At 33.2% G+C, this 21413-nt stretch overlaps 1 protein-coding gene across 3 annotated transcripts in view; it reads right to left on the reverse strand.

Moving 5' to 3' along the window:
* Positions 1-20946, reverse strand: part of LOC142345506 (coagulation factor IX-like) — a 132494-nt gene extending 111548 nt beyond the window's left edge. For all 3 annotated transcript variants that reach the window (XR_012759333.1, XR_012759334.1, XM_075397578.1), the window contains exons 1-8: positions 20884-20946; positions 20802-20818; positions 17375-17497; positions 16827-16842; positions 12700-12787; positions 10671-10783; positions 6534-6731; positions 3069-3136 (exon numbers count right to left, since the gene is read on the reverse strand). Coding sequence is in view for 1 of the 3 variants with exons in the window: in XM_075397578.1 (XP_075253693.1) it covers positions 3069-3136; positions 6534-6731; positions 10671-10783; positions 12700-12787; positions 16827-16842; positions 17375-17497; positions 20802-20818; positions 20884-20941 (681 nt within the window). In the remaining 2 variants the exon portion in view is untranslated. The remainder of the gene's footprint in view (positions 1-3068; positions 3137-6533; positions 6732-10670; positions 10784-12699; positions 12788-16826; positions 16843-17374; positions 17498-20801; positions 20819-20883) is intronic.
* Positions 20947-21413: the final 467 nt, after the last annotated feature.

The following is a 21413-nucleotide window of genomic DNA, read 5'->3' on the forward strand; positions in this document are numbered from 1 at the left end:
ACAGATGAGTTATTGGAGAAAATGGAGAACGCAGTTTCGATTCAGAGTTGATCTATATGACAGTTTAGTTTTTTGACAGTTGAGTTGTTAAACAGTTGAATTTTTGGTAAGCTATGTAACTTGACAACTGATTTACCACACAGTTGAACTAATGGGCTTCTGAATTTATGAAAAATTGTGCCTTATAGCAGTTAACTTTGAAAGCATTGGATTTATTGTGTACAGCTGATTTTCGAGTCAATTGAACAATAGGGCAATAGGGCATCTGAGTTATAGGAAAGTTGGAGATATTTGACAGTCAAATTAATTGACAGTTGAGTTGTTGGACAGACAAAATTTCGGACTTTTGAGTAATTAGAGATTTTTGTTAATTGACAGTTGGTTTTTTAAACAGTTGAATTATCGGGCAGCTGAATTTCTGTCCATTTGGCAGTTTGCTAGTTGGGGTATTGGAAAGTTGATTCATTATACAAATGACCGACTGGACATCTGATTTATTGGATGGTTGAGTTTTTAGACATCTGAGTTATTATACAGTTTGTTTATTGGACAGTTTTCTCAATAGTCAGTTGAGTTACTATATATTTAAGTTAATTGACAGTTGAGCTTTCGTTTAGATTTTTATCAGTGCAATTGGGTTTCTGGAGAGTTGGTTAATTGCACAGTTAAAGGTTAGGTGAGATGTTGTACACATTATTTTTTGGACAGTCGAGTAATTGAGCTGTTGATTTGCCGGACAGTTGAGCTATTGGTCAGCTGAGTAATTGGACAGATGGTTTATTGGACATCTGACTTTTGGAATGTTTAATTTTTGGATATTTGATAAATTAGACTTTTGATTTTTAGAACCCTCTGAGTTTTTCGCTAGTTGAAATAATGGGACCGTTTTGTTATTATTCCAGGCGTATCCTTTGACAGTTAAGGTTTTGGACAGTTGATTTATTGCACAGTTTGTTCAATGGACATTTGAGATATCGGCCAGTTGACTATTGGCTATAGTTGAATTAATGTACAATTGATTTGTCGGACAGTTTAGATATCGAAAAGCGGAGTAATTGTTGATTTTTTGGACATCTGCATTTGGTGGCCAGCTGAGTTCCTGACTAGTTTACTTACTGGAGACTGGACATGTTGGACATCTTTGTTAGCTGACATTGGGTTTTTGAATAGTTTATTTATTGTATGTGTTATGAGACAGCGGAATTGTTGAACGACTACATTTTTTGGACAATTGAACAATTGAACAGTTGAATTTTTGGAGAGCTGATTGTCTATACAAGGGTTTTATTGGACAGTGCAGGTTCCTGTTATCTGTGATAGCTGACATTTGATATATCAGAAAGTTGAGTTAAGGAACAGCTGAGTTCTTGCACAGCTGACTTTTTGATCAGCTGAAAAATTACAAAATTGTAATATTGGAAATTTGATTGATTAGACAGTTGAGTTACCGGACAGCTGAGTCATTGGACAGCTGATGGTTTGGTGAGTTGAGCTTTAGTTAGGTACTTGAGTTTTTGGTTAATTAAGTCACTTGGTAGTTCAATTTTTGATCTTTTATGATATTGGTCAGCTAATTTATCAGACATTTGGGTTGCTGGCCAGTTGACTATTGGTTAGATGAGTTATTTGGAGAGCTGAGTCGGTAGATATACATTTTATTACTGGGTATTTTAGTTTCTGGACAGCTGAGGTATTGAATACTTGAGTTATTGCACAGTTGAGGCATTGGTCGGTTGATTTTTGAATAAGTCGAGCTACTAGATGTCTCAGCTATTCGATTTGATTTTTCAGACAGTTGGATTGTGCGACAGTTAAGTTAATACCCTTGAGTCATTAGAAATCTGAATTGTGGGACAAATGAATTTATTTTTTATACACTTGAGTTGTCGGGAAGATGGAACATTTGGAGAGTTGAGTTACCGGTTTATTTATCTGGTTTATTGCACAGCTGGGCTTTCAAACTGCTGTTTTTAATCAGTTGAGCTACTCAAAATCTGAGTTATTCGGGATTTGAGTTTTTGGACAGTTGAGTCGTGGAACAGTTAAGTTAATTTTTTTACATACAATTACGCACAAACGGCATTTACAATTTAATTATGCAGAGAAGTTTTGAAATTAGGACGTATACGGTAATTGAATTTTGCTTATAATGTAAACAGACAAAGAATAATGCGTCATTTTACTATTTTTGCGCTTATATTCAATAGGATTGGCTTTATGACACTAATTTTTTTTGATAACCGGTAAAAAAATCCATCCAATCTTGTGCTGTTGCGGGCACGTTCTTGTGCCTAAATTGAAGGACCTGTAAGGACAAAAAAAGTACATATTTGGGGGGTCAAACAGACTGGTTATATAGGACTGGGGGGGGGGGGCAAAAACAGAAAAGACCCGCTTTTTGATAGTCGTTATTATTCATTTCACTCGGTGGTTTTTGGGCTCTATTCAACCCATTATTAACCCAATATACCGCAAAGAGCGTCTCAATTAATATTCACTACGCAATTGGGCAGTTGAATCATTTTATAGTTAAACAACTATTGCACGTTTGAGTTTTTGCACAGCCGAGATATTGGGCAGTTAATTTATTGGCCAATTTTGGTCATGTGTCTGGTAACCGAGTTGATTAGAATATTGGGATCTATTCTGTTTCGCCCCACCCCCCCCCCCCCAGTGTTTTTTATGACCCCCAGTTACAAATTATATGTTGTTGTTATATAGCACGTTACTATGAAAGAAAATAGCACGTGCGCGTGGGGGTGATAAAAGATTTGTGCTCACTCGGTGAAACAGAATAGATCCTGTTTTGTCAATTGTTATTAATGATCTCCCTATGTGGCCTTCGGTCCATAAATAACTTTATTTATATTTATTTATGATTATCTCAGAAAGTGCTTGGATAAATATACACTTGGCAAACCGATGGGATGTTACCCGGTTTCTGTTAGTTAAGACACTCAACTGTTCGATAGTTTCTGTTAGTTCTGAAAATCTTTCAATTAAAATTTCCTCAACGATTGAAATAAGAAATAACAAGGTGAAAAGAGTGGTGATGATGCTACAGGTACCTTCATTCCATCAGGAATTGTTGCACTGGAATCTATGTAACCAACTCCAACCATCATAAATCTCTCGGCTGAAAATAGTAAAAAAAATAGTTAGAAAAGTAGTAAAAACTGTATCCACTTAAGTTCTTGTCACGTTTAGGCCTTCACTTATGAAAAGACCCTGTTCGATCAAAAAAGGTAGAAAAAGTCCATACTCGAGCCAAATCTACCATGAAAATGCTTTAGCTCGACTTTATCGTCATTGACTTTAGATCGCCCAAATTTTGCTGCTGGACTTTAGCGCGACCAAAGTTTTATGCTTGACTATAAATCGACATAAATTTGATGCTCAACGTTGTTTTGAACCAAATCAAAAGTGGAGAAATAGTTTTTTCATTGGTCTCTTAATTTTCCTGTAACAATTTTACACGCATATCAGTTTCTCTTTAATGTTAATAACGTAGCTATCAATTATGGTCTTCTTCTGTTCCAGTTCCGAAAAACCACTTATCAAACAAATTATGGTTTTTTAAAAATAAAAATTCAGAATTTAGGGAGGAAAACAACGGCAAAAGAGTAGTGCCTATGGGAAGAAGAGCATTACAGTTCTGCTCCCAAGTTTCATTCAATCAACTAAAATGACAACATAGTACAACCAACAACTTCTGAACTGAATGAGATTCTTAAATGTTGTGGTCTTGTGCCAATTGTTTCATAAATTGGATTAGTTTTTTGCGAGGCTAATCAGTCTTCCTGCGTTCCTGTCCCTACATGGTTTTAAATATAGTCCTGTGGACAAAAATCTCTAGATTTACGCTTCAAAAAACTACTAACATATGACAACAAATTGATAGTAAATGTCAGGGATGTTGAAAAAGTGTAATTCAGCTTGACACTCTGTCCAGTGACAACCGAGATTTGTAACATATCTTATAATGATAAATGAACAAGAATTATAATAGCAATCATTCAGCGCAGAATTCGAATTAAAAACAAAGAAAAAAAAACAATTGAGAACAAACGTTTGAACAAGTTTTGCGGGAGCAAATAGTTTACTCCGTTAATCAATTTTATTGTGTGAACGCATGTGTTATCAATAATTTCACCATACGTTTGCAATGTGTTTTACTTCTCATCCAATGCTTTGAAAGATAATAATGAAAATGGAAGAATATGGACAGATGCTTTGAAAGTAACACAAAGTACAAAAATTGTTTATAATATTTTTGGAGTTAATGTTTCCAATGTCATAAGCCTATTGTTTTTGCATGTATTTGATATTTTGAAAAATGTCAAGGGCTAAACAATAGATGAATGAACATATCTCAGTTGAAAAAAGTCATTGATTTTGTGTATGATGTGCAGTTGTTGATAAAAAGACATCTGAGTGAAATGCAAATAGTTAATACTTATTAAATGTCAGTTGTTTTTAATTGCTCTTGAACGCAGTTCATAGCAATTATTGTAAACGTGTGTGTCTCTCTTTTATGCAAATCGTTTATGCAAATCCGTAGCGCAGTGGTAAGTGTGGGTTGCCATGGATAGGGAGGACAGTGGTTCGAATCCCGGTGGAGTCCCGGTAGGTTTGAACCCATAAAGAAAAGTGATCTATACTAAAGACCATGAATTAAATTGCCTCGCCTGTCGTTCAAGAGCAATTCTTCCGACATTTGCCGGTTTATGTTTTCATTTCTAATCTGTTGAATTTATTTTTAAACTATTATTATAAAAAAATTTTAAATTGAGTTGAGTAGCTTCGACACAGCAAAAATAACCTTTAAAAAACAGTTTTCAAAAGTGACGTTCGTTATGTGCGTAAGGCCAAAAAATGTTTGGAAAGGTGCTCATGGTTGCCTAGCTTAGCGTCTCTCAGTTTCTCTCAATGCGGAAAGATTCAAACTCCTTGAGTTTATAATGTTATTGGCAATTGAACATCATTTCAAAAATTTTGCGACAGCAAATCTTTTCTGCAGAAATGTTTCAGAACAAAAGTTGTGAGAAAAATTTAAAAAAATAAAGTTTTGCTAAATTGTGGTTTTTAATGAGCACTTTTCTGATGTCTGAAACATAAACTTTTCGAAAAAATTTTTTCTTGGCAAACGCTATGCCTTCCAATAAATTTCAGAAGTTCATAAGAAAACCGAATTCAAACTCTTGGTATTTGTATCAGAATAGAAACCGAACTTTTCCTTTGAATATTTGTTGTGACATTTTTAATTTCTCCCTACCAGCTAGTGGGTGCATTTTATCGACAACCCTCAAGCTGATTCTCTATACTCCATATAGTGAATTAAAATGTAAGGTAACCGTAAAAGGGCTACAAACGGCGATATGGCCAACAAAATTAATCATCCAAAAAACAGCTCCTAATCTGCAGTTTTTAAAATTTCTTAGTTTTTTTTAAATCTTTCACAGAAATAACTTGAAAGAAAAAACTAGAATATTGAAATTTTAGGTAAATAAAAGCTAACCTATAGGAGCTCTGAAACGATGGAGAGCTTTTACTATACATAGGAACTTTTCCTATACGAAGCGGAATCTTGTCTGCTTGCGCCTCCTTCTTATCATAACGTTGCAAAATTCTGTTTACGAGTGAATTTGGTGTTAGATGGACAACATTTTCAATATTTTTTTACCTTTTTCATTTAGCATAACTTAAATATTTTTTCAAGATGAAATTTACTTATTAAAATTGTGCATATTGTGGTTATTGAAAATTTGAATACTAAGAAAGTGATGAATGAAACTGGATTCCGTCATCAGTATTGACAGACTATCATAACCCATGTCCAAAATTTAATACATGTAGTATGGATAAATTTTTTTGCCCAAATTTTAATACTAGTTGATACCAATTTCGAAAATATTCTTGCGAACCGTGATTTGAGCTATTGCAAAACTGCAAAACTGCTTGTCTTCTTAATGCACAATTAGTTTTGCCATATAACCATTTATCAACAAGCTTTCTTTTATTACCGACTAATTGACACTATAGTTAATAGATACTGCAACCTTGGACAATATGACGCGTAGAAATGAGTTGCCTATAACGTGGAGAGAAGTAACAAAATTTTGTCATTGTTTCCTCTGCTCATCCAAAAACAGTCATCATGAAAATTTGTGACGGATGTATCCAAACTTAATTGAACTAAATACTCTTATTTATGTTTTATGTTTAGCGATTGGCTATGTAATTGCATTGGTTTTTGCTGGGCAACGAGTTTGGGTGGGGGTAGAAACACAAGCAAAAAGAAAAATTTGGCTGGAGATGAAAAATCAGACTCGCAGATTCGTACCTCAATTTTTATAGAAATGTTGGGTCTTTTCCATTATAGCCCCCCCCCCCCCCGCTTAGTGGTCGGATAACCTAAACCCTCCCCCCCATCATGGTAATTATACCATAATGGGGGGCTATAAAATCAGAGGGAAAGACTCCAGTTCCCAAACTATAATACCTCAGTATTTTTTGTAATTGCTTTAACTGACGAGAAGTGAGATCCTTTTGTTGGCAGAGAGGAATATCAGATCTGTAGTCATCATCTGCTATTTCCTTCTCTAGTTCTACAATTGCGATATTGTAATCGTAGTTGGAGTCAACCAGGAACTTGGAATGGTAGAAGATGCTTTTAATGTAATGTCTTCTACTGAGTGGATTGTCCTCATTAAAATAAAAGTTGTAGTCACCTGAAAGAACCAAAACTGAATATCTATATACCTAAATTATTCCTAAGTCATTTCTTTGTTTTGCGAATTTCTATACGTTTAGGAACGAAACAAAATACTTAATGAAATAATTTTTATGAGCTTTTTAAGGCTTAAATAATATTAATAAATTAATAAATCGAAATGATATATAGTGCAAGAACGTCACAGATTTCAATAGAATTTTGCGAAACAAATAATTTTGCAAATTTTCTTCCAGAATCTTTTGAAATAATATATTTCTACCACATGCATGATTTCCACCAGAATAATGTATGATGACGTATGATCTCGCCAAATGGTAGGATAACATTTTGTCTGCCGGATTCCTCTGCCAGATAATTACAGCCGCAATTTTAAACCAAAAAAATAAGCACAACCACTTTTTTCCTTTCAATATAACTAAACATGAAAGCGCTGTTTTATCTGAATATATACACATAATTTTCATATCAATGAAAGAAGAACAAAAACATCAGATAACTGAAAATCTGTGGCAACAGTATAAGAGTCCCTCAATCTTCTTTTCTGGGTTTCTCAAAGCTTTCTTTATATTTTTTTTTGATTTTCTGTTTCTTTGGCTATTGTTGATTTTTTGTTTTTTACTAGACCCTAGATGCTTATTCGATGTGGTTCAAAAACGAACTTACAGGCCTAAAAGTCTCCAAAAATACCATTATTGAGAGGTGCCGTTGTTGTTTGTTGAATAGATGACTGAAAATTAGATTGGGGTTTCCCATCAGACCTCAATTTAAAATTAGGTTGTAATTAATAAAATGACATTCTGTTCTTACATGGCGAAAACTACTATATGTCTAACGAAGTTTACAATAGTTTCTCTGGATTAAACAATTCTCGCTGATACCTATTACTAATTTTTATTGATTCTTTCATATTTTTTTGCTTTTTTACAACTAATAATAATACTCCTAACCTTGCCAAAACTTTGAACGAATTATTGTAGATGAGAAAAACCAAAATTGTTTAGTATAGCCATCCTGTCTTGACTGGGTTATTTCCTCGTCATAAATATGACTTTAAGCTACTCTTCTTGTCTCTCTAAAAATTTCTATTTTAAAGATGTTAGGAACAAATATTTTCTACTAAAAGACGCTCCTGGTTTTCGTCCTTTCCTTTTGGCACCCTTTTTAATTGCTGTTTTTTTGGTAACGTCATTTCTAATGCCAATTCATCAAGCGTTATGTTATCCATTAAATTCGAGGAAAATTTTCAAAAGAGATCATGGCGGCCGGGTAGCGCTAAATTTTTACTCCTAATAGTTTTTGTCACAAACTCAATTTAGATACGATATAGAGAATGATATATTTCATCATCAAATAAGTTCTACAGATTTTTTGCTTTTTTGCCACGATTTGAATTTTCATTTTCATACAAATTTTGAAACCAACTTAATATAAAATCAGAATTTGGAGAACAACTTGCAAAAAAACGTTACCAAAAAGTGACAGGTTCAAGGCATCTGTAGCGACGGAATAGTGCCAGCTCTTCGAAGAACTGGAACAAGATTTTTTGACAAAAAAGCAAAAAAAGTGTTTGGCAAAGCATTCAATCAAAATTTGGTGGTAGATTACAATTAGATGGATAAAAAATAAATGTTAAACAGGCTATACGTTATAGTTTACGTGGAGGCTTGGGATGAAAAATTGTATTTTCGAGACAAATTTTGGTGGCGAGATAGTGCTTCCGAGAAGTTCAGAAATTTCCCACAAGAGAAAAACATGGATGAACTAAAAGATCCAGAATTGACTCCGCTTCTAAACGCAAATTTGAAGCACTATTTACAAAAACAGGCAGCTGTTTTGAGAAAAATAGAACGAAAGCATGAAATTTATCAAAAATTTGGAAACACATTGACAAAGAAGTTGTTAGAAGCTTGAAAACTATACACACCCTCTAATTGATGTTTAAAAACCAAAATAGTAATTATTTGTTACTAAAGATATGCTTTTAAGTTAATATTGGGTCTGATTGACGTTTGGGTCGCTATTTAAAAACTTGTCATGCGTATGTACATTTCTGTTAAATAGTGAATAAATAATTATAATCTCCTCTACTGCGCACAAGAATCAAATGATATAAATTAATAAAATAAAAAGACAATGTAATGCTTGTTTGAAAGTTTGAAGTGACTAAGATTATTCAAATTCAAATGACCTTTTTAGAAAACTCAAATTTTGAGAGATTTCATCAAAATTATTCAATACAAAATCAGCGAGAAAATTTTGCCCAACCTATATTAGTTATATTATCTAGGAGGTGCCGACAGTTGATACAATCAAGTTATTTTGCAAACTTTTGCAAAACAAAAGTTCACCTGACCAGAAAACTAAATTTTGCGCTATAAGTTAGTTTGCACGATGGAGAGTTTTTTTTGCAAAATTTGTATTAATTTGTTCCGTTCTGAAAACGAAATCTTTCCAAAATATTCTTCTGAGAAAATTGGCCAACCCCTCCGTATTTATATAAATTACTTGATTTGTTTTTTTTTTCAAAAACCGAAGGAAACCAGCATTGTTTTGAGAATTTTTCTCAGAGGAAGACTTGAGGAATATATTTTTGAAAAGATGCATCCGTTTGTACAATTTAAACTGTTTTGTAAGCTGAAAGAAATTAAAATGATCAGAAATGCAGTGCAATATTTCAGGGATTATGTACAATTTTGAATATTGTGAGTGTAATATTGTGATCAAATTTAGGAGCCTGACTGGAAAAAATTAACAAGAACCTTAAAAAAATTTCCATTAGGAAAATAGAAATTTACTGGCAAACTGTTGTACTTTGGCTAGGTGATTTTTTGTCTAGCTAGATGTTGAATGTATTGAGAACTTGACTCAGACAGGTATTGTTGTTGTAATTGAAGGAAGCTTTCACATTTCTTATTTCCTAAGAAAAAAATGACAAAAATGACAGAAAACTGAACATATAAAAATTGAAATAATAAAATTTTTTAATAACATCGTAACGTTTGAGGACCAAAAATTTTTTAGGAAATAATAGTTTCAACTTTATTGACTTTTCATCTAAACGTTTTTTTGAATTCTTTGATTAATATAACATTTTTGTTTATACTAGTCATGCTTCGTGCATAAAAAAGTATTTTGATTGTTTTTGTTTGTTTCAACATGTATCTATGCCACATATTTCAACAGATGAATAAAAAATCAATGAATATGTTTTTAAAAAAAGTCAGCTTTTTTTTTTTTTTTTGTGTGAATGCAACTAGTAGATATTGTATGATTTTTGATGCTTTTTCTGGGATCACTGAGACCTGAAAAATTTTTGAAAACAAAAAATCTAAAAATTCGTTAGACCACATTTTAGTTCCACCCTTTCGTACAACTTCAATATTTGACAATAAAATTGTTGAATACTTTTTTGGACTCTATCTGAAAAATACTAAGGAGCAGCTTAAATGTGCTCTGTTTACTGGTTTTAACGAGATGTTGTTAACAATATGCAGCAATTCTATAGACAATAGCACGAATAAAAAAATAGAAGACGCCAAGTTCGTGAATATTCTTTGTTTTGTTTTTTGTTAATTTATACAAATACTGTTGGAAATAAACTTTCTTCTCCGGGTTGTTTTCATGTTTAGGTTTACAATTATAGTCTTACATATCTGTTTGGATGTGTCAATTGTATTGAAAAAGTTGCCCTTTTCAGCCACTCAACTTTCTGGTAAAGAGGTCTCATTGAGTTGAATATTTTTGAGATGTCATATGTCAATGAAAAAACTTTGATCTTTTCCGTTTGTGCCCCCATTAGGAAATCGTCATGCCAACTATGACACGTGCGTCCAGGGGTTGACAATAATATGCAGCCACTATTCTTGGGGGGTTGCACAAATGGAAAAGATCCGAAAACTCAATAATAATCATGATAGTGTTCAATTGAGATAACCGGTTGTTGCAAAAAGATATTCTGCTTTGTAGAATTCGCCCTCTTCTGAGTTCCACAAACAAGAGGCAGCCGTGATCACCATTGAAGAACTTATGATAGCACCACCACACAGACTGAAACAAAACATAATGGAGGATGTGGCATGATTGAATGGTTTACAGTTTCAAAAATAAGAAAATATCATTTACTGGACAAGCAACTTAAGATTTCAAAAAAATGGATCCCACTCAATCAGAGGGCATACTTAAAACCGATGCGAGGAGATGTTTAAATTCCAGGTGGCTGTGTCTGCGAGAACAAGTACGACGATTTGACCAAAAAAGGACATTTTCAGCGTGAAATTGAAACTATTGATTTGACTTTGATTTTATAATCAGAATTTTTGTCGCAAGTTGACTTGACTGTCTTAAGCATTAAATTTAATTAACTAATATATTCTTTGACATTTTTGAGAGAAAAAAATAAAAGAACTAAGAAATTTTGGGAAATGAAGAGAGCAGCTAGCAAGTTCCAACCTAATAAATTTGAAATATTTGTTTTTTTGTCTCATCAAGTTACTCAAAAATTCCAAAGTTCTAATAAAAATTTATAGTTTAGAGCTGCATGAAAATGAAGAGATAAAGGTTTATGCTTAAATTCAGGCTAGAAGATAATTTGAGGTTCCGGGTCACCCATGATAAAGTTTCCTCGAATTCTTACACAGTTATACATGATTCTTGTTAAATTCCAATTACATTATTCGTATAATTTCCTACAAAGCATACAAGAATCATACAAAAGTTTTTTAAGCCTGAAATTGCATATTTTTCAATTTGCAAAAAAAAATTCAAAACTCTACAGAAAATATTTCAAGGTTATATATGATTTCGTTGATTTCATAGTGGGATTGTACTGAAATCAAATATGGACAAAATGAAACCATATATTAATCTTTTTTCTACACTTTTAATGTCAGCTGTTGATGTAATAGAAATTAATGGTGGAAATCTGTGTGCAAAAACTAGCGACGCGATTTACGCGATTTGGGGGGATTAGTCGCCACTTTACGCACTTCTACTGTCACCACAATTTGCCTAAAAGATTTACCGAATTTTGCTTCGATTAATTACATTTTCTCTGCAATGTTTGCTTTTTAACAATATTCAACAAATGTGATTTTAAACTGTACTGTTCTAAACGTTCCAAACGTAAGCTTTAAACTGAAGTAACGTTTTCAATCTCAGCGATACTTTGAAATGAAATGTGGAAGAAGAAAAAGTCATTTGTACTTTCCAAGTCTGCCAATTTTTACTTCGGAATTTTTGTTCAGAATTTTTTTGATACGTTTTGCCTACGGTCATGTGCACATTGCAAAAATTTTTGCTACAACAATTTTGAAAAAAAAAGAAAAAGAGTGAAGTTAACCAATTTAAAGTTACAGGTGTTTACAGTTAATAAACAAGAAACGTTATTTCCAGAGTACATCGAAATAACAACCGCATGGTGATGAGCTGCTTGAAATCTTGCAAAAATCTTGAAAGATATCTATCAAGGCAAAAAAGATAAATCAAGGTTCAACTATTCTAGAAAACATAATAGAAGCAAATTATTGTTTCTTAAAGAAGTTAGAAAACCGTAATCAATGAAAAAAAATTTGGCCCAGATTCAAAACCTTTCAAGAATTTTGAAAGATTTTCAATTTTGGAAAATTCAAATGAGACGAATATTGTACAATTATTTTTGTGATGAATCTTATAAAATTTAGTTCCAACACTCATGATAGTTGGTTTTTTTATTTTCTATTGTTCTCTAAATTTAATTTAATTTCCTATCTAAGACCAATAGAAACTATCGAAACTTTTTACTCCGTCTTTAGAAGATTAAATCTGTTTTCTTAAATGTTCATCGTCATTATCGTTAGACAAGTTTGTTCGTCTTGCTACTAAACAAACGTTCTTCACAATTGTTTCACTTCGATATTTAGTGAAATGAAGGCGACTGTTAATATTTTTTAAAATGACGTTTGAATTGTTTGCTGAGTAGAACGTACTTGAATATCTCTAGTTGATCTCGTTTGGCAGCATACATTTTGGCAAAGAAAGGGTTCTTGCTGGGAGAGAAGACTGACTTGGCAGATTCTAAACCATCAAAATTGTATTAATAATGATATCAAACGTTTTCAAATTAAAAAGAATCACGGAAATTGATGTAGCCGACAATTTTCGACTTGAAAACTTTTTTTTCAATAATCAATTCATTTCAGCTTAAGAGGCATGTCAGACAATTAGAACAAGATATGTTATTTTCAAGATACGATCTCATGTTTCTGTGTCTCAATTTTATAAATGAACTAAACTATATTAATCCTAAGCTTTTAAGATAACAACATACCCAGGATAACAGCAATTCAAACAAAGAGCTTTCATGTTATGGAGGGCTTATCTCATTGAATTAAAGAGGGCTTATCTCATTGAATTAAACAGAAAAAAATATATGTAAAACTTTTTTCATAAATGGAAATTCAGTGACTAAAACTGTATCATAAATGGAGCTTTTTCATAACAAATTCTTCATTGATGAAAACGCTTTGATAACTATTCATGATAAAACAATACATCTTCCAAGTAAAAACTGTAGAAGTTCTTAACACGTCTTTGTTTCTACGTGAGAAGCTGACTATGTTCTCAGATATAAAGCCTGCCCGAAAGGAATATGTTTTGAGTGGACAAACTACTGCTTCTACAAAACATTTAACAATACAAGTCATTGCCATCGAGGGGCTTTAGAATTCCCAGGCAAAGCTTGTTGCGATTTGATCTCTTCTATATCTTACGTCACATTAGAGTTGATTAAAATCCTTTCTCTGCCATTACTTGCCATCACTCTTCATACGGCGGCTGTGGCACGCGAAACCTAATACAAAGTTTCCAATTTTTGTATTATTCACCAAGCGCTAATTTGTGTGAAGCAAGCGTTACTTTGTTACTCTGCTCTTTCCCCTCTTCCACTCTTGTATGCTGTTGTAATATAGATTGCCTTGAATTAAGTTAACTCACAATGCGGCTCGTAATATAAGTTCTAGTTATATGGATAACAAATCTAGGACAATTACCCGCACATCAATAGAAGGGACAAACTCTAAGACAATTTATAATAGTAATTAAAATAATAATAACAATATCCGTGTTTCACTTCCCAAATGAGCTAAGTCAAAAACGCTCACAATATCCCACTGGTCTTGCAATTACAAACATCCAGAGTTCAGCATCACTCTCAATATATTCCAGTTTTTCCCACTATCTCTTAAAGTTTAGTCCCACTAAACCAACTACTTTCTCTCGCTTGTACAAAAATCTCTCCTGTGTCCAAACTTCTGAATTCTCCCAAAATTCTCTAAGGTCTGCCAAAGTTTCTCTGTGTCACTTCAATTTCTACTCAACCAATACGCTCTTATCTTAAGCAAACAGACCTTAATCTTTTAAGTAAACATTGCAACTTACACTTGAATTCTGTCACATTCTGCTGGAGGGCTTTGTTTGCTATGCAAACAATGCAATATCAAATTATGATCTGTCATTCAACTGCTACCAACCATTGTTCAACTTTCTCCTTCCTAAGTAAACGACCTTTGGACTCTTTGTAAACAAATCCACTCCACTTTATCTCGTATATGCACTTGAAATGTCAATCAGTGTTTGCTTATTAAACATTGAACGTTAATCTGAAGAGTTTTGTTCCTCTATTTCCGCTATCAAATTAACTAGCTGCAATCATCCCTGTAAAAAATCATGTGTTGAATAAATAACTGAACTCATCCCCAAAGCTCAGGGCAATTGTTATTCACAACATTTCATGCAATTCCCTAGTTAAAAACTGTCGAAAAGTCTAATGTTCCAAAAAGCCCACAATTGGACCTCTAGGGGTCATGCAAAGGTCACCCGTTCAAAATGAGGGGTCAAGTTGAAGAAGATATTTTTGTTACGGAAAGTACTTCCATATTTGCACCTACTCACAAATTTTTATCCCCTAACTCCGAATAGAACGCGAGCAATGACTGCGCACACTTTTCGTAGGCCTGCTGGATGACCCCAAATTTCAGAACGCAATTTCTCGGGAATTGGTTGCCAAAACGTCTTTGAGTAAAAATTTTCTAGTAAAAATAGGGTGCCACAAACCTGCCTGCCAAGTTTCTTGACCAACGGATTAGCCGTTGCGAGTCGTTTGCAATTTGAATATTTTTAACGAGTTGTGTCGGCTAAAACGCGAAAAATCTGACTTCGGAAAAACCGACCGGGGTGGTTATATGTTTTCACTAACTGTCTTGAGTTATCATATGTTCACCATATCAAACTCATTTGGGGGCCAGAAATTCGTATTTTTTGGTTCTCTGCTATCGGGTCATCCAGCAGTACCAACTTCCGGTCGCACCCGGAATTTAAAAATAGCACCAAAAGAAAGCCCTTGAAAGTTACAATAACCCTCCAGAAATCATAAGGCTCACACAAATACTCCATGAGCAATTCGAATTTTGTGTTCCGCAGCACGCGGGGGTTGATCTGGGGTCAAATCGGTTCCTCGTACCCAAATAAGTCTATCCCCCAATTTTCAGGTCAATCGGATTTCAATTTTTAGGTAAATAGCTAATTCCGTTTCAATGTTAACTATTTTTAGTGAAAACTGCCTATTCTTACTTAAAAATGCTAATAATTTTCTCCCACAACTTCCTAAACCCTTCCCATGATGACCCAATACATTACTGCACAATTACATACTAGTACGACTGGTCCACACTTTTATTTCATCCAAATTTATCAAATTATAACTTAAAATATCAAAAACCTTCAACACCACTTCCTGTGCTAATAACTCCGTGTCGGGTAGTTGGGGTAGTTTCAAACGCCGCCGCCTTTAAAGGGGAATTGGAAGATCAATGCCGCAAAGTTATGTAGAAAATATTGTTTAAAGAAACTTACCATGAGGGGCGCTGTTTTGTTTGGCTTGCTGGTTTTTTTCGAAAAACTGATAAATTGCCATTTGTTTTTTCTAAATAAAAAAAAAACTGTAAGTAACTAACTCAGATCGAAAAGGTGTAACCGGCCGCGCATTCCTATTATATGTGGACAATCGTTAGGGGAACATCCCCACAAATTTTCAGAGTCCACTGATGAATATAACTTAAAGAGTTGAGGGGTACCATGTTTGGGGGCGCCCATTGTTTTGCAAAATCGAAATTGCAACTTTTTTTACTTGAAATTGAAATTCCAATTCTGTTCAAAGTTTCTAGTTCACTTAAAATGTCATCTCATTTCATATCTCATTTGGAATATCTCACATCTCACTTCATATCTCACATCTCATTTCATATCTCATTTCGCCTGATGCACAAATATACTTTGCCAAATTAACTAAATATTTCGACAGCTTAATATGCTTTTGAGCAATTTGTTGGTTTGAGATATATCACTCAATTCACCTCTCTGGTGCCTTCGAAACAATAACCCATTAAGAAGGAACACTTATTTCAAACACCTAATTAACTTCTCTAAGTTGACCTAAATTATCTAAATTACTCGCAGTATCTCGCAGAAAATTTCCAGCGTTCTACAGTGGTGGCGGTGGTGGCGGCGGCGGCGGGATAATTTCTACGGGCAGATTATCTAAAGTCAAGGACATTGTTGATTGTCCAGTTAAATTCCTGGACACGTTTCATTTTCTAGCCAAATTTGTTTTAGAGGACGGTTGTTCCCGTCAGATTCGATTACCAAAAATCTATGCCGGACAGTCTATTCATGCCTTAAATTGGCCAAGACGGCCTTTCAATAATTCCAGTTTAGACTAGGGCATCAAAATTACCTAGTAGACCAAAACCAACCAAATCGAAGTAAATAAACATTAAATTCAAAAGGAGTATCACGCGACACAAATGAACAGCTGAGACTTTTTAGATAATATAGCATTCAGTTATTCCCAATTAATTCCAACTTTGCTACTTTGCGACAAATTTAATCTCTTTTTTGTTGTGTGTTTCATTTGTGCAATATTATACTTTATTGAAATTCAAAAGAAAGGATAATAATTTACAAATATGTTATTATTTTTGACTCCCACCTTTGATAAACTTTTGCTGATAAATGTTTGACAGCTTGACAACATTGAAGCAATCTTCAGTTTTCTTACCCGCGTAGAATTTTGTCTAAAATTAGACAGAATTTCCGAAAATTATGTAAGAAATGGGCTGAGTTCTCGACAATGTCTGCGCAGTAATTAAGTATTACATAATAATGCACTGAATTGCGCTGAATTTTTAAGAAAAATTCAGCTGGTTTTTCCCCTGAGTCTTAAAGCCCGGTGATGGTTTAGTTCACTACGCCATTGATTCCTGAAAATCCCATTTAAATTGATTTTAACGTTTTGTAAGAAAAGCACCGAAATGCATATATATTCCAAATATCCGTTAAATTTTCAGTGACTTTCAGCGCTTTGAGAAATTTAAGTAACAATTAGAGAAATTTAAATATTTATATGTGAACAAACTAAGAGTGAAATATGTAAACTGAAATTCGAGCGTATTTTTAACAAAATTTGAGCAACTTTGAGCGTATTATTATTAAAGGATTTTGAGGTGAATTTGTAAATTTCAGAGGATTCAGCGCCTTTCAGCTTATTCTGCGCACACTTTTATCTAAATTGGGTATTAAAAATTCATAACTGTGAGTGAAACTTACAAATGCTTCTCTGAGTTGCTTCAGAGTTGTAAAGCCTGTAATTTGGTCATCCAGTTTTTTCACCAACTGCGTCAGTCTTGCCTTGGTTCCATCCAGAAGATCACCCTCCTCATTCTCTTCTGCCTATCAGACCAAAATGGGTAAAATATCACCTTACTTTCTGTCCATCCGGCCAAAATACCCAATGTGATGCACCCCAAATATCTACTTTATAGTTCGAATTCATAGAAAGATTATTTCACTTCAATATACATAAACGACACTATACTTTATAATCTCTCAGCTCATCCTTCAGCGGACCGTAGTACATTAGAAATGAAACTATCACTCCCAAAAAACATACAAAAAAGAATTTTTATTCACTGCACAAATAACTAGACCTAAAATGAACTATGATTGGATCGGAAAAACCGTTTAAAAAATCATCCAATAAAAAACCGAAAAAAATTGTAAATATTGGAATCCAATTGCCGGATATGAACAAAAAACACACATGAGAAAGCAAATTTTTGTTTTCAAACGCCGTTTTCTCACTTAAGAATTAGAATGGAAAAGCTTCACGCCAAAAAACCACTCTTTTGTACTAAATTTCCTGTTTCGTCGACAGCAAAATCATCACTTCAATTTGACATCAAATATGAAAATGGGTGAACAGATATAAAAAACATTAAAATTTGAAAAATTCGGATAAACTAATGACCCAACAATCAACATTTTTGTAGCAACATCAATCTAAGACAAAGAAATCTAAATCCAAAAACGGTTAAAATATATATTTTTCATAGATTTAGTGTTTTTAGAATCCCTAAAAATAACAAACATTTTTTGAAAGTATTGACATTATGCTTCCTAAGAATGAGTACATAAAATAACAAACTTGTGGGAAGCAATGGCATATAAAACAGAAAAAACTAATTCTAAAGAAAATTGGCAAAAATTAGATTATTTGAAAACCAGTAGTGCCAAACTAAGAGAACCTAATAACTACAAACCAAAACCCTTAACCACGGCATATTAGAATTCCCTGAAGGTCACGGAGAACTTTTTAGCATTTCCAATGGCTAAGAAGAGGACAAAAAGACTTCAAATGAAGGCAATATTTGCAAATTCACAAAATCTTTGAAAACAAATTGTATCTTAGTGAATGAAAACGTTCGTCGAAAATTGCAACAATCAATTGGTTAAAAATAAACCGCACTAAAAGGTCAATGAGAATTAGTTTGCTTTTGGAACCAGTCAAAAAGACCACAAGAAAACTAAAAAAAATAGGAAAAAAACAAACTTTTGTTTTTAGGAAAAGCAGGCGTCAAAAGCTTTAAAAAAATTAATTTGAAATCAAGTGACTAATAAGATTCGCCTATACCTCAATTACTCACGAGCAACCTATAAAACGGGCCATTAATTAGAATAAGTGATAAAACAGTAATAAGTACTACAAAAGCTAAGGTAACTTAAAAATTCAGTTAATTTTTGAAAACGAGAGAAGTATAAATTACAAAAAAAAACAACTTTCAACTGAAACAATTAATCAAAATAATTTGGTCATTCGTGGACACCGATGAGACTTATCACTCTGAAAACTAAGAAATGAGAGCAAAAATTGAGCAATAGAAACTTGTAAAATCTCACAAATTGTTTCTTGAAAAAAAATGAGGGTCAAGTTCAAAGAAAACCCAAACAATTGAATTGATTAAAATCATTCATTTTTAGCAAACTATGAGACCTGTCCTTAATTACATTAAATACTAAGGTAACAAAAAGTACAACAACTAATAACAAATTTTAAGAAAATCATTAAAATATACTGTCATTAATGAGACTAGGTGATAAGGCAACAGAAATAATTTCAATAAAAGACCAAAAAACAGATTTTAATTGTTTTTATGAAACATTGTCAAAGCAAAAAGAAGCATTATTAGCCCACCGAGGAGTTCAGTCAAATGCATATATGCGCCATTAAAAAACATATATCATAATAACAGCACTCAGTAGAAAGAACACTGAAAAAGCAGTCACTTTGACACACGTGAAAAAAATTGCTTTCAAAAACCTAAATTTATTCTAACGTCAATTTCTCACTCAAATTTGAAATTAATTCTAACAAAAATCACATTTCGAATATACTCGTTTTTTTGCTTCCTCTAGTACTCCAACCTGATCCAGATCACTACTACAATTTGACTTATCACTGACGTGAATAGCCTTCTCCTCACAGACGTGGATCAAAGACTTCTACTTGACTGAACAAAAAAAGAGTTGACCTAGAACGGACTTTGAATGAATTAAAAAAATCAATTCGAAAACAATCAGATAAAAAAATCGAAAAAAAACATCAAAAAACAATGTCGAAATACAAATAACCACCGGCAAGACATCGAAAAAATTTTCAAACAATATTTTCTCACTCTACGTTAAATTTGGAGAAAAACATTCCACGCCACAAAACCACTGCCTTTTTTGCTCCACTTCTTGTTTTACAAAAAAGTCGAAGAATTGGATTATGTAGTGACCCGAGGATTAACATTTCCCTAGCAATATCGATCTACGACTATTAAATGTAATTTCAAAGAAAATTTTTTTTTCAAAGATTTAGTGTTTTAAAAATCCCTAAAAAAACATTTTTTGAAAACTTTAATTATATGCTTCTTTAAAAAGATTACATAAAATAACAACCTTGTGGGAATCAATGACAGACAAAGCAGAAATGACAAAAATTGAAGAAAATCGGCAAAGTTAATACAATATTATATTTAAAATTCTACAGCAAAAAAGTAGGAAAAACTTACAGCAAAAAAGTAAGAAAAACTTACAAATCTACACGTGAACAAAAAACTTCACTATTAGAAATTTTTTAACACTTCAGTTGCTCACTCCTTCTCAAAAACGGCAATATGAACAAAAAACATCTCTTTTGGCTCCACTCTTTACATTTGTTCAGCGCACAAACCACTCCAAAATTTTTCACGCGTTTTATTTCCTATTTCACATTTCCCTTCAAGGAAATTTCCCTTTCAAGGAAAGCAATACCCCTCTTTGAGTCATAAAAAGACAAAAACAACATAATTCAAATTCTTTGAATTGTAATAAGATCAATATGTAAAATTTAAAAGAGCAACTATGATCAAAGACACTCGGACACTCTAGATTGCAATTGTGAACGCTATATAAGGGAGGTTGCTTGATACCACCATTGGGTCCTTTGGCTCAGTGGGTTAAAATATCACGTATCCCAATAAATAACAAATTTTTTTAAACAAAAATATAACATTGAATTCACACTCTTAGCTAGAGAGAAAATTATCACTGAAAAAAATCTTTTTTTTTGGGAAAAGAACACAGTCACCATTTCATCTATGAATCTATCTCTCATTCAAAGCGTATTTTTTGCAAACTTTTTCTGAAGATCATTGTCAGAATTTTTACTTACCCCAGTCACGCATTTTACTGAAACAACACCATGCTGTACAAAATGTACAATCAGAAATTTAAATCATATGAAACAAATGTACCTATGATCAACATCAACAGAGTCACCCTCAAAGCTTTGTAATTCAAACCAATCGCCATTTTCGATTCAGATATGTTATCTTTTCTCTAGTTTTGATTCACTGTTTTGTAGTACTGACCAAGCCAAGGCTAAACGGAAGAGTAATTATGAACAAGTGTGGCTAAAAGTTCTTTTAAGACATCAGATGTTTGAAACTACTTTTACATTATTGTTCAGCCGACAGACACGATTTTCGGAAACTGTGCTGTTCGCTTTTATGTCTGAGCGGAAGAAACAAGTAGTCGACATAAACGCCACAAAAAACTGCCTGGCTCACAAAGCGGTAAGATAAAATGAACATTTTTGTGAATAATTTCCGCGTTCTTTTTTAAATTCCACCAGTTCATTTGAGGAGAACGCCAGTAACCATTTTAATCTTAACGTGTTAGCGGAACAGTTACATTAGTTGGAATTAATTGACCGACATTAAACAGATAAAAAATTTGCGCTCCCAAAAAACAAGCAATAAGGAAAAACTAAGCTACATGAACG

This window comes from Convolutriloba macropyga, chromosome 9 (assembly GCF_964194025.1).
Source record: "Convolutriloba macropyga chromosome 9, txConMacr16.3, whole genome shotgun sequence".
Classification (NCBI taxonomy): Eukaryota; Metazoa; Xenacoelomorpha; order Acoela; family Convolutidae; genus Convolutriloba; species Convolutriloba macropyga.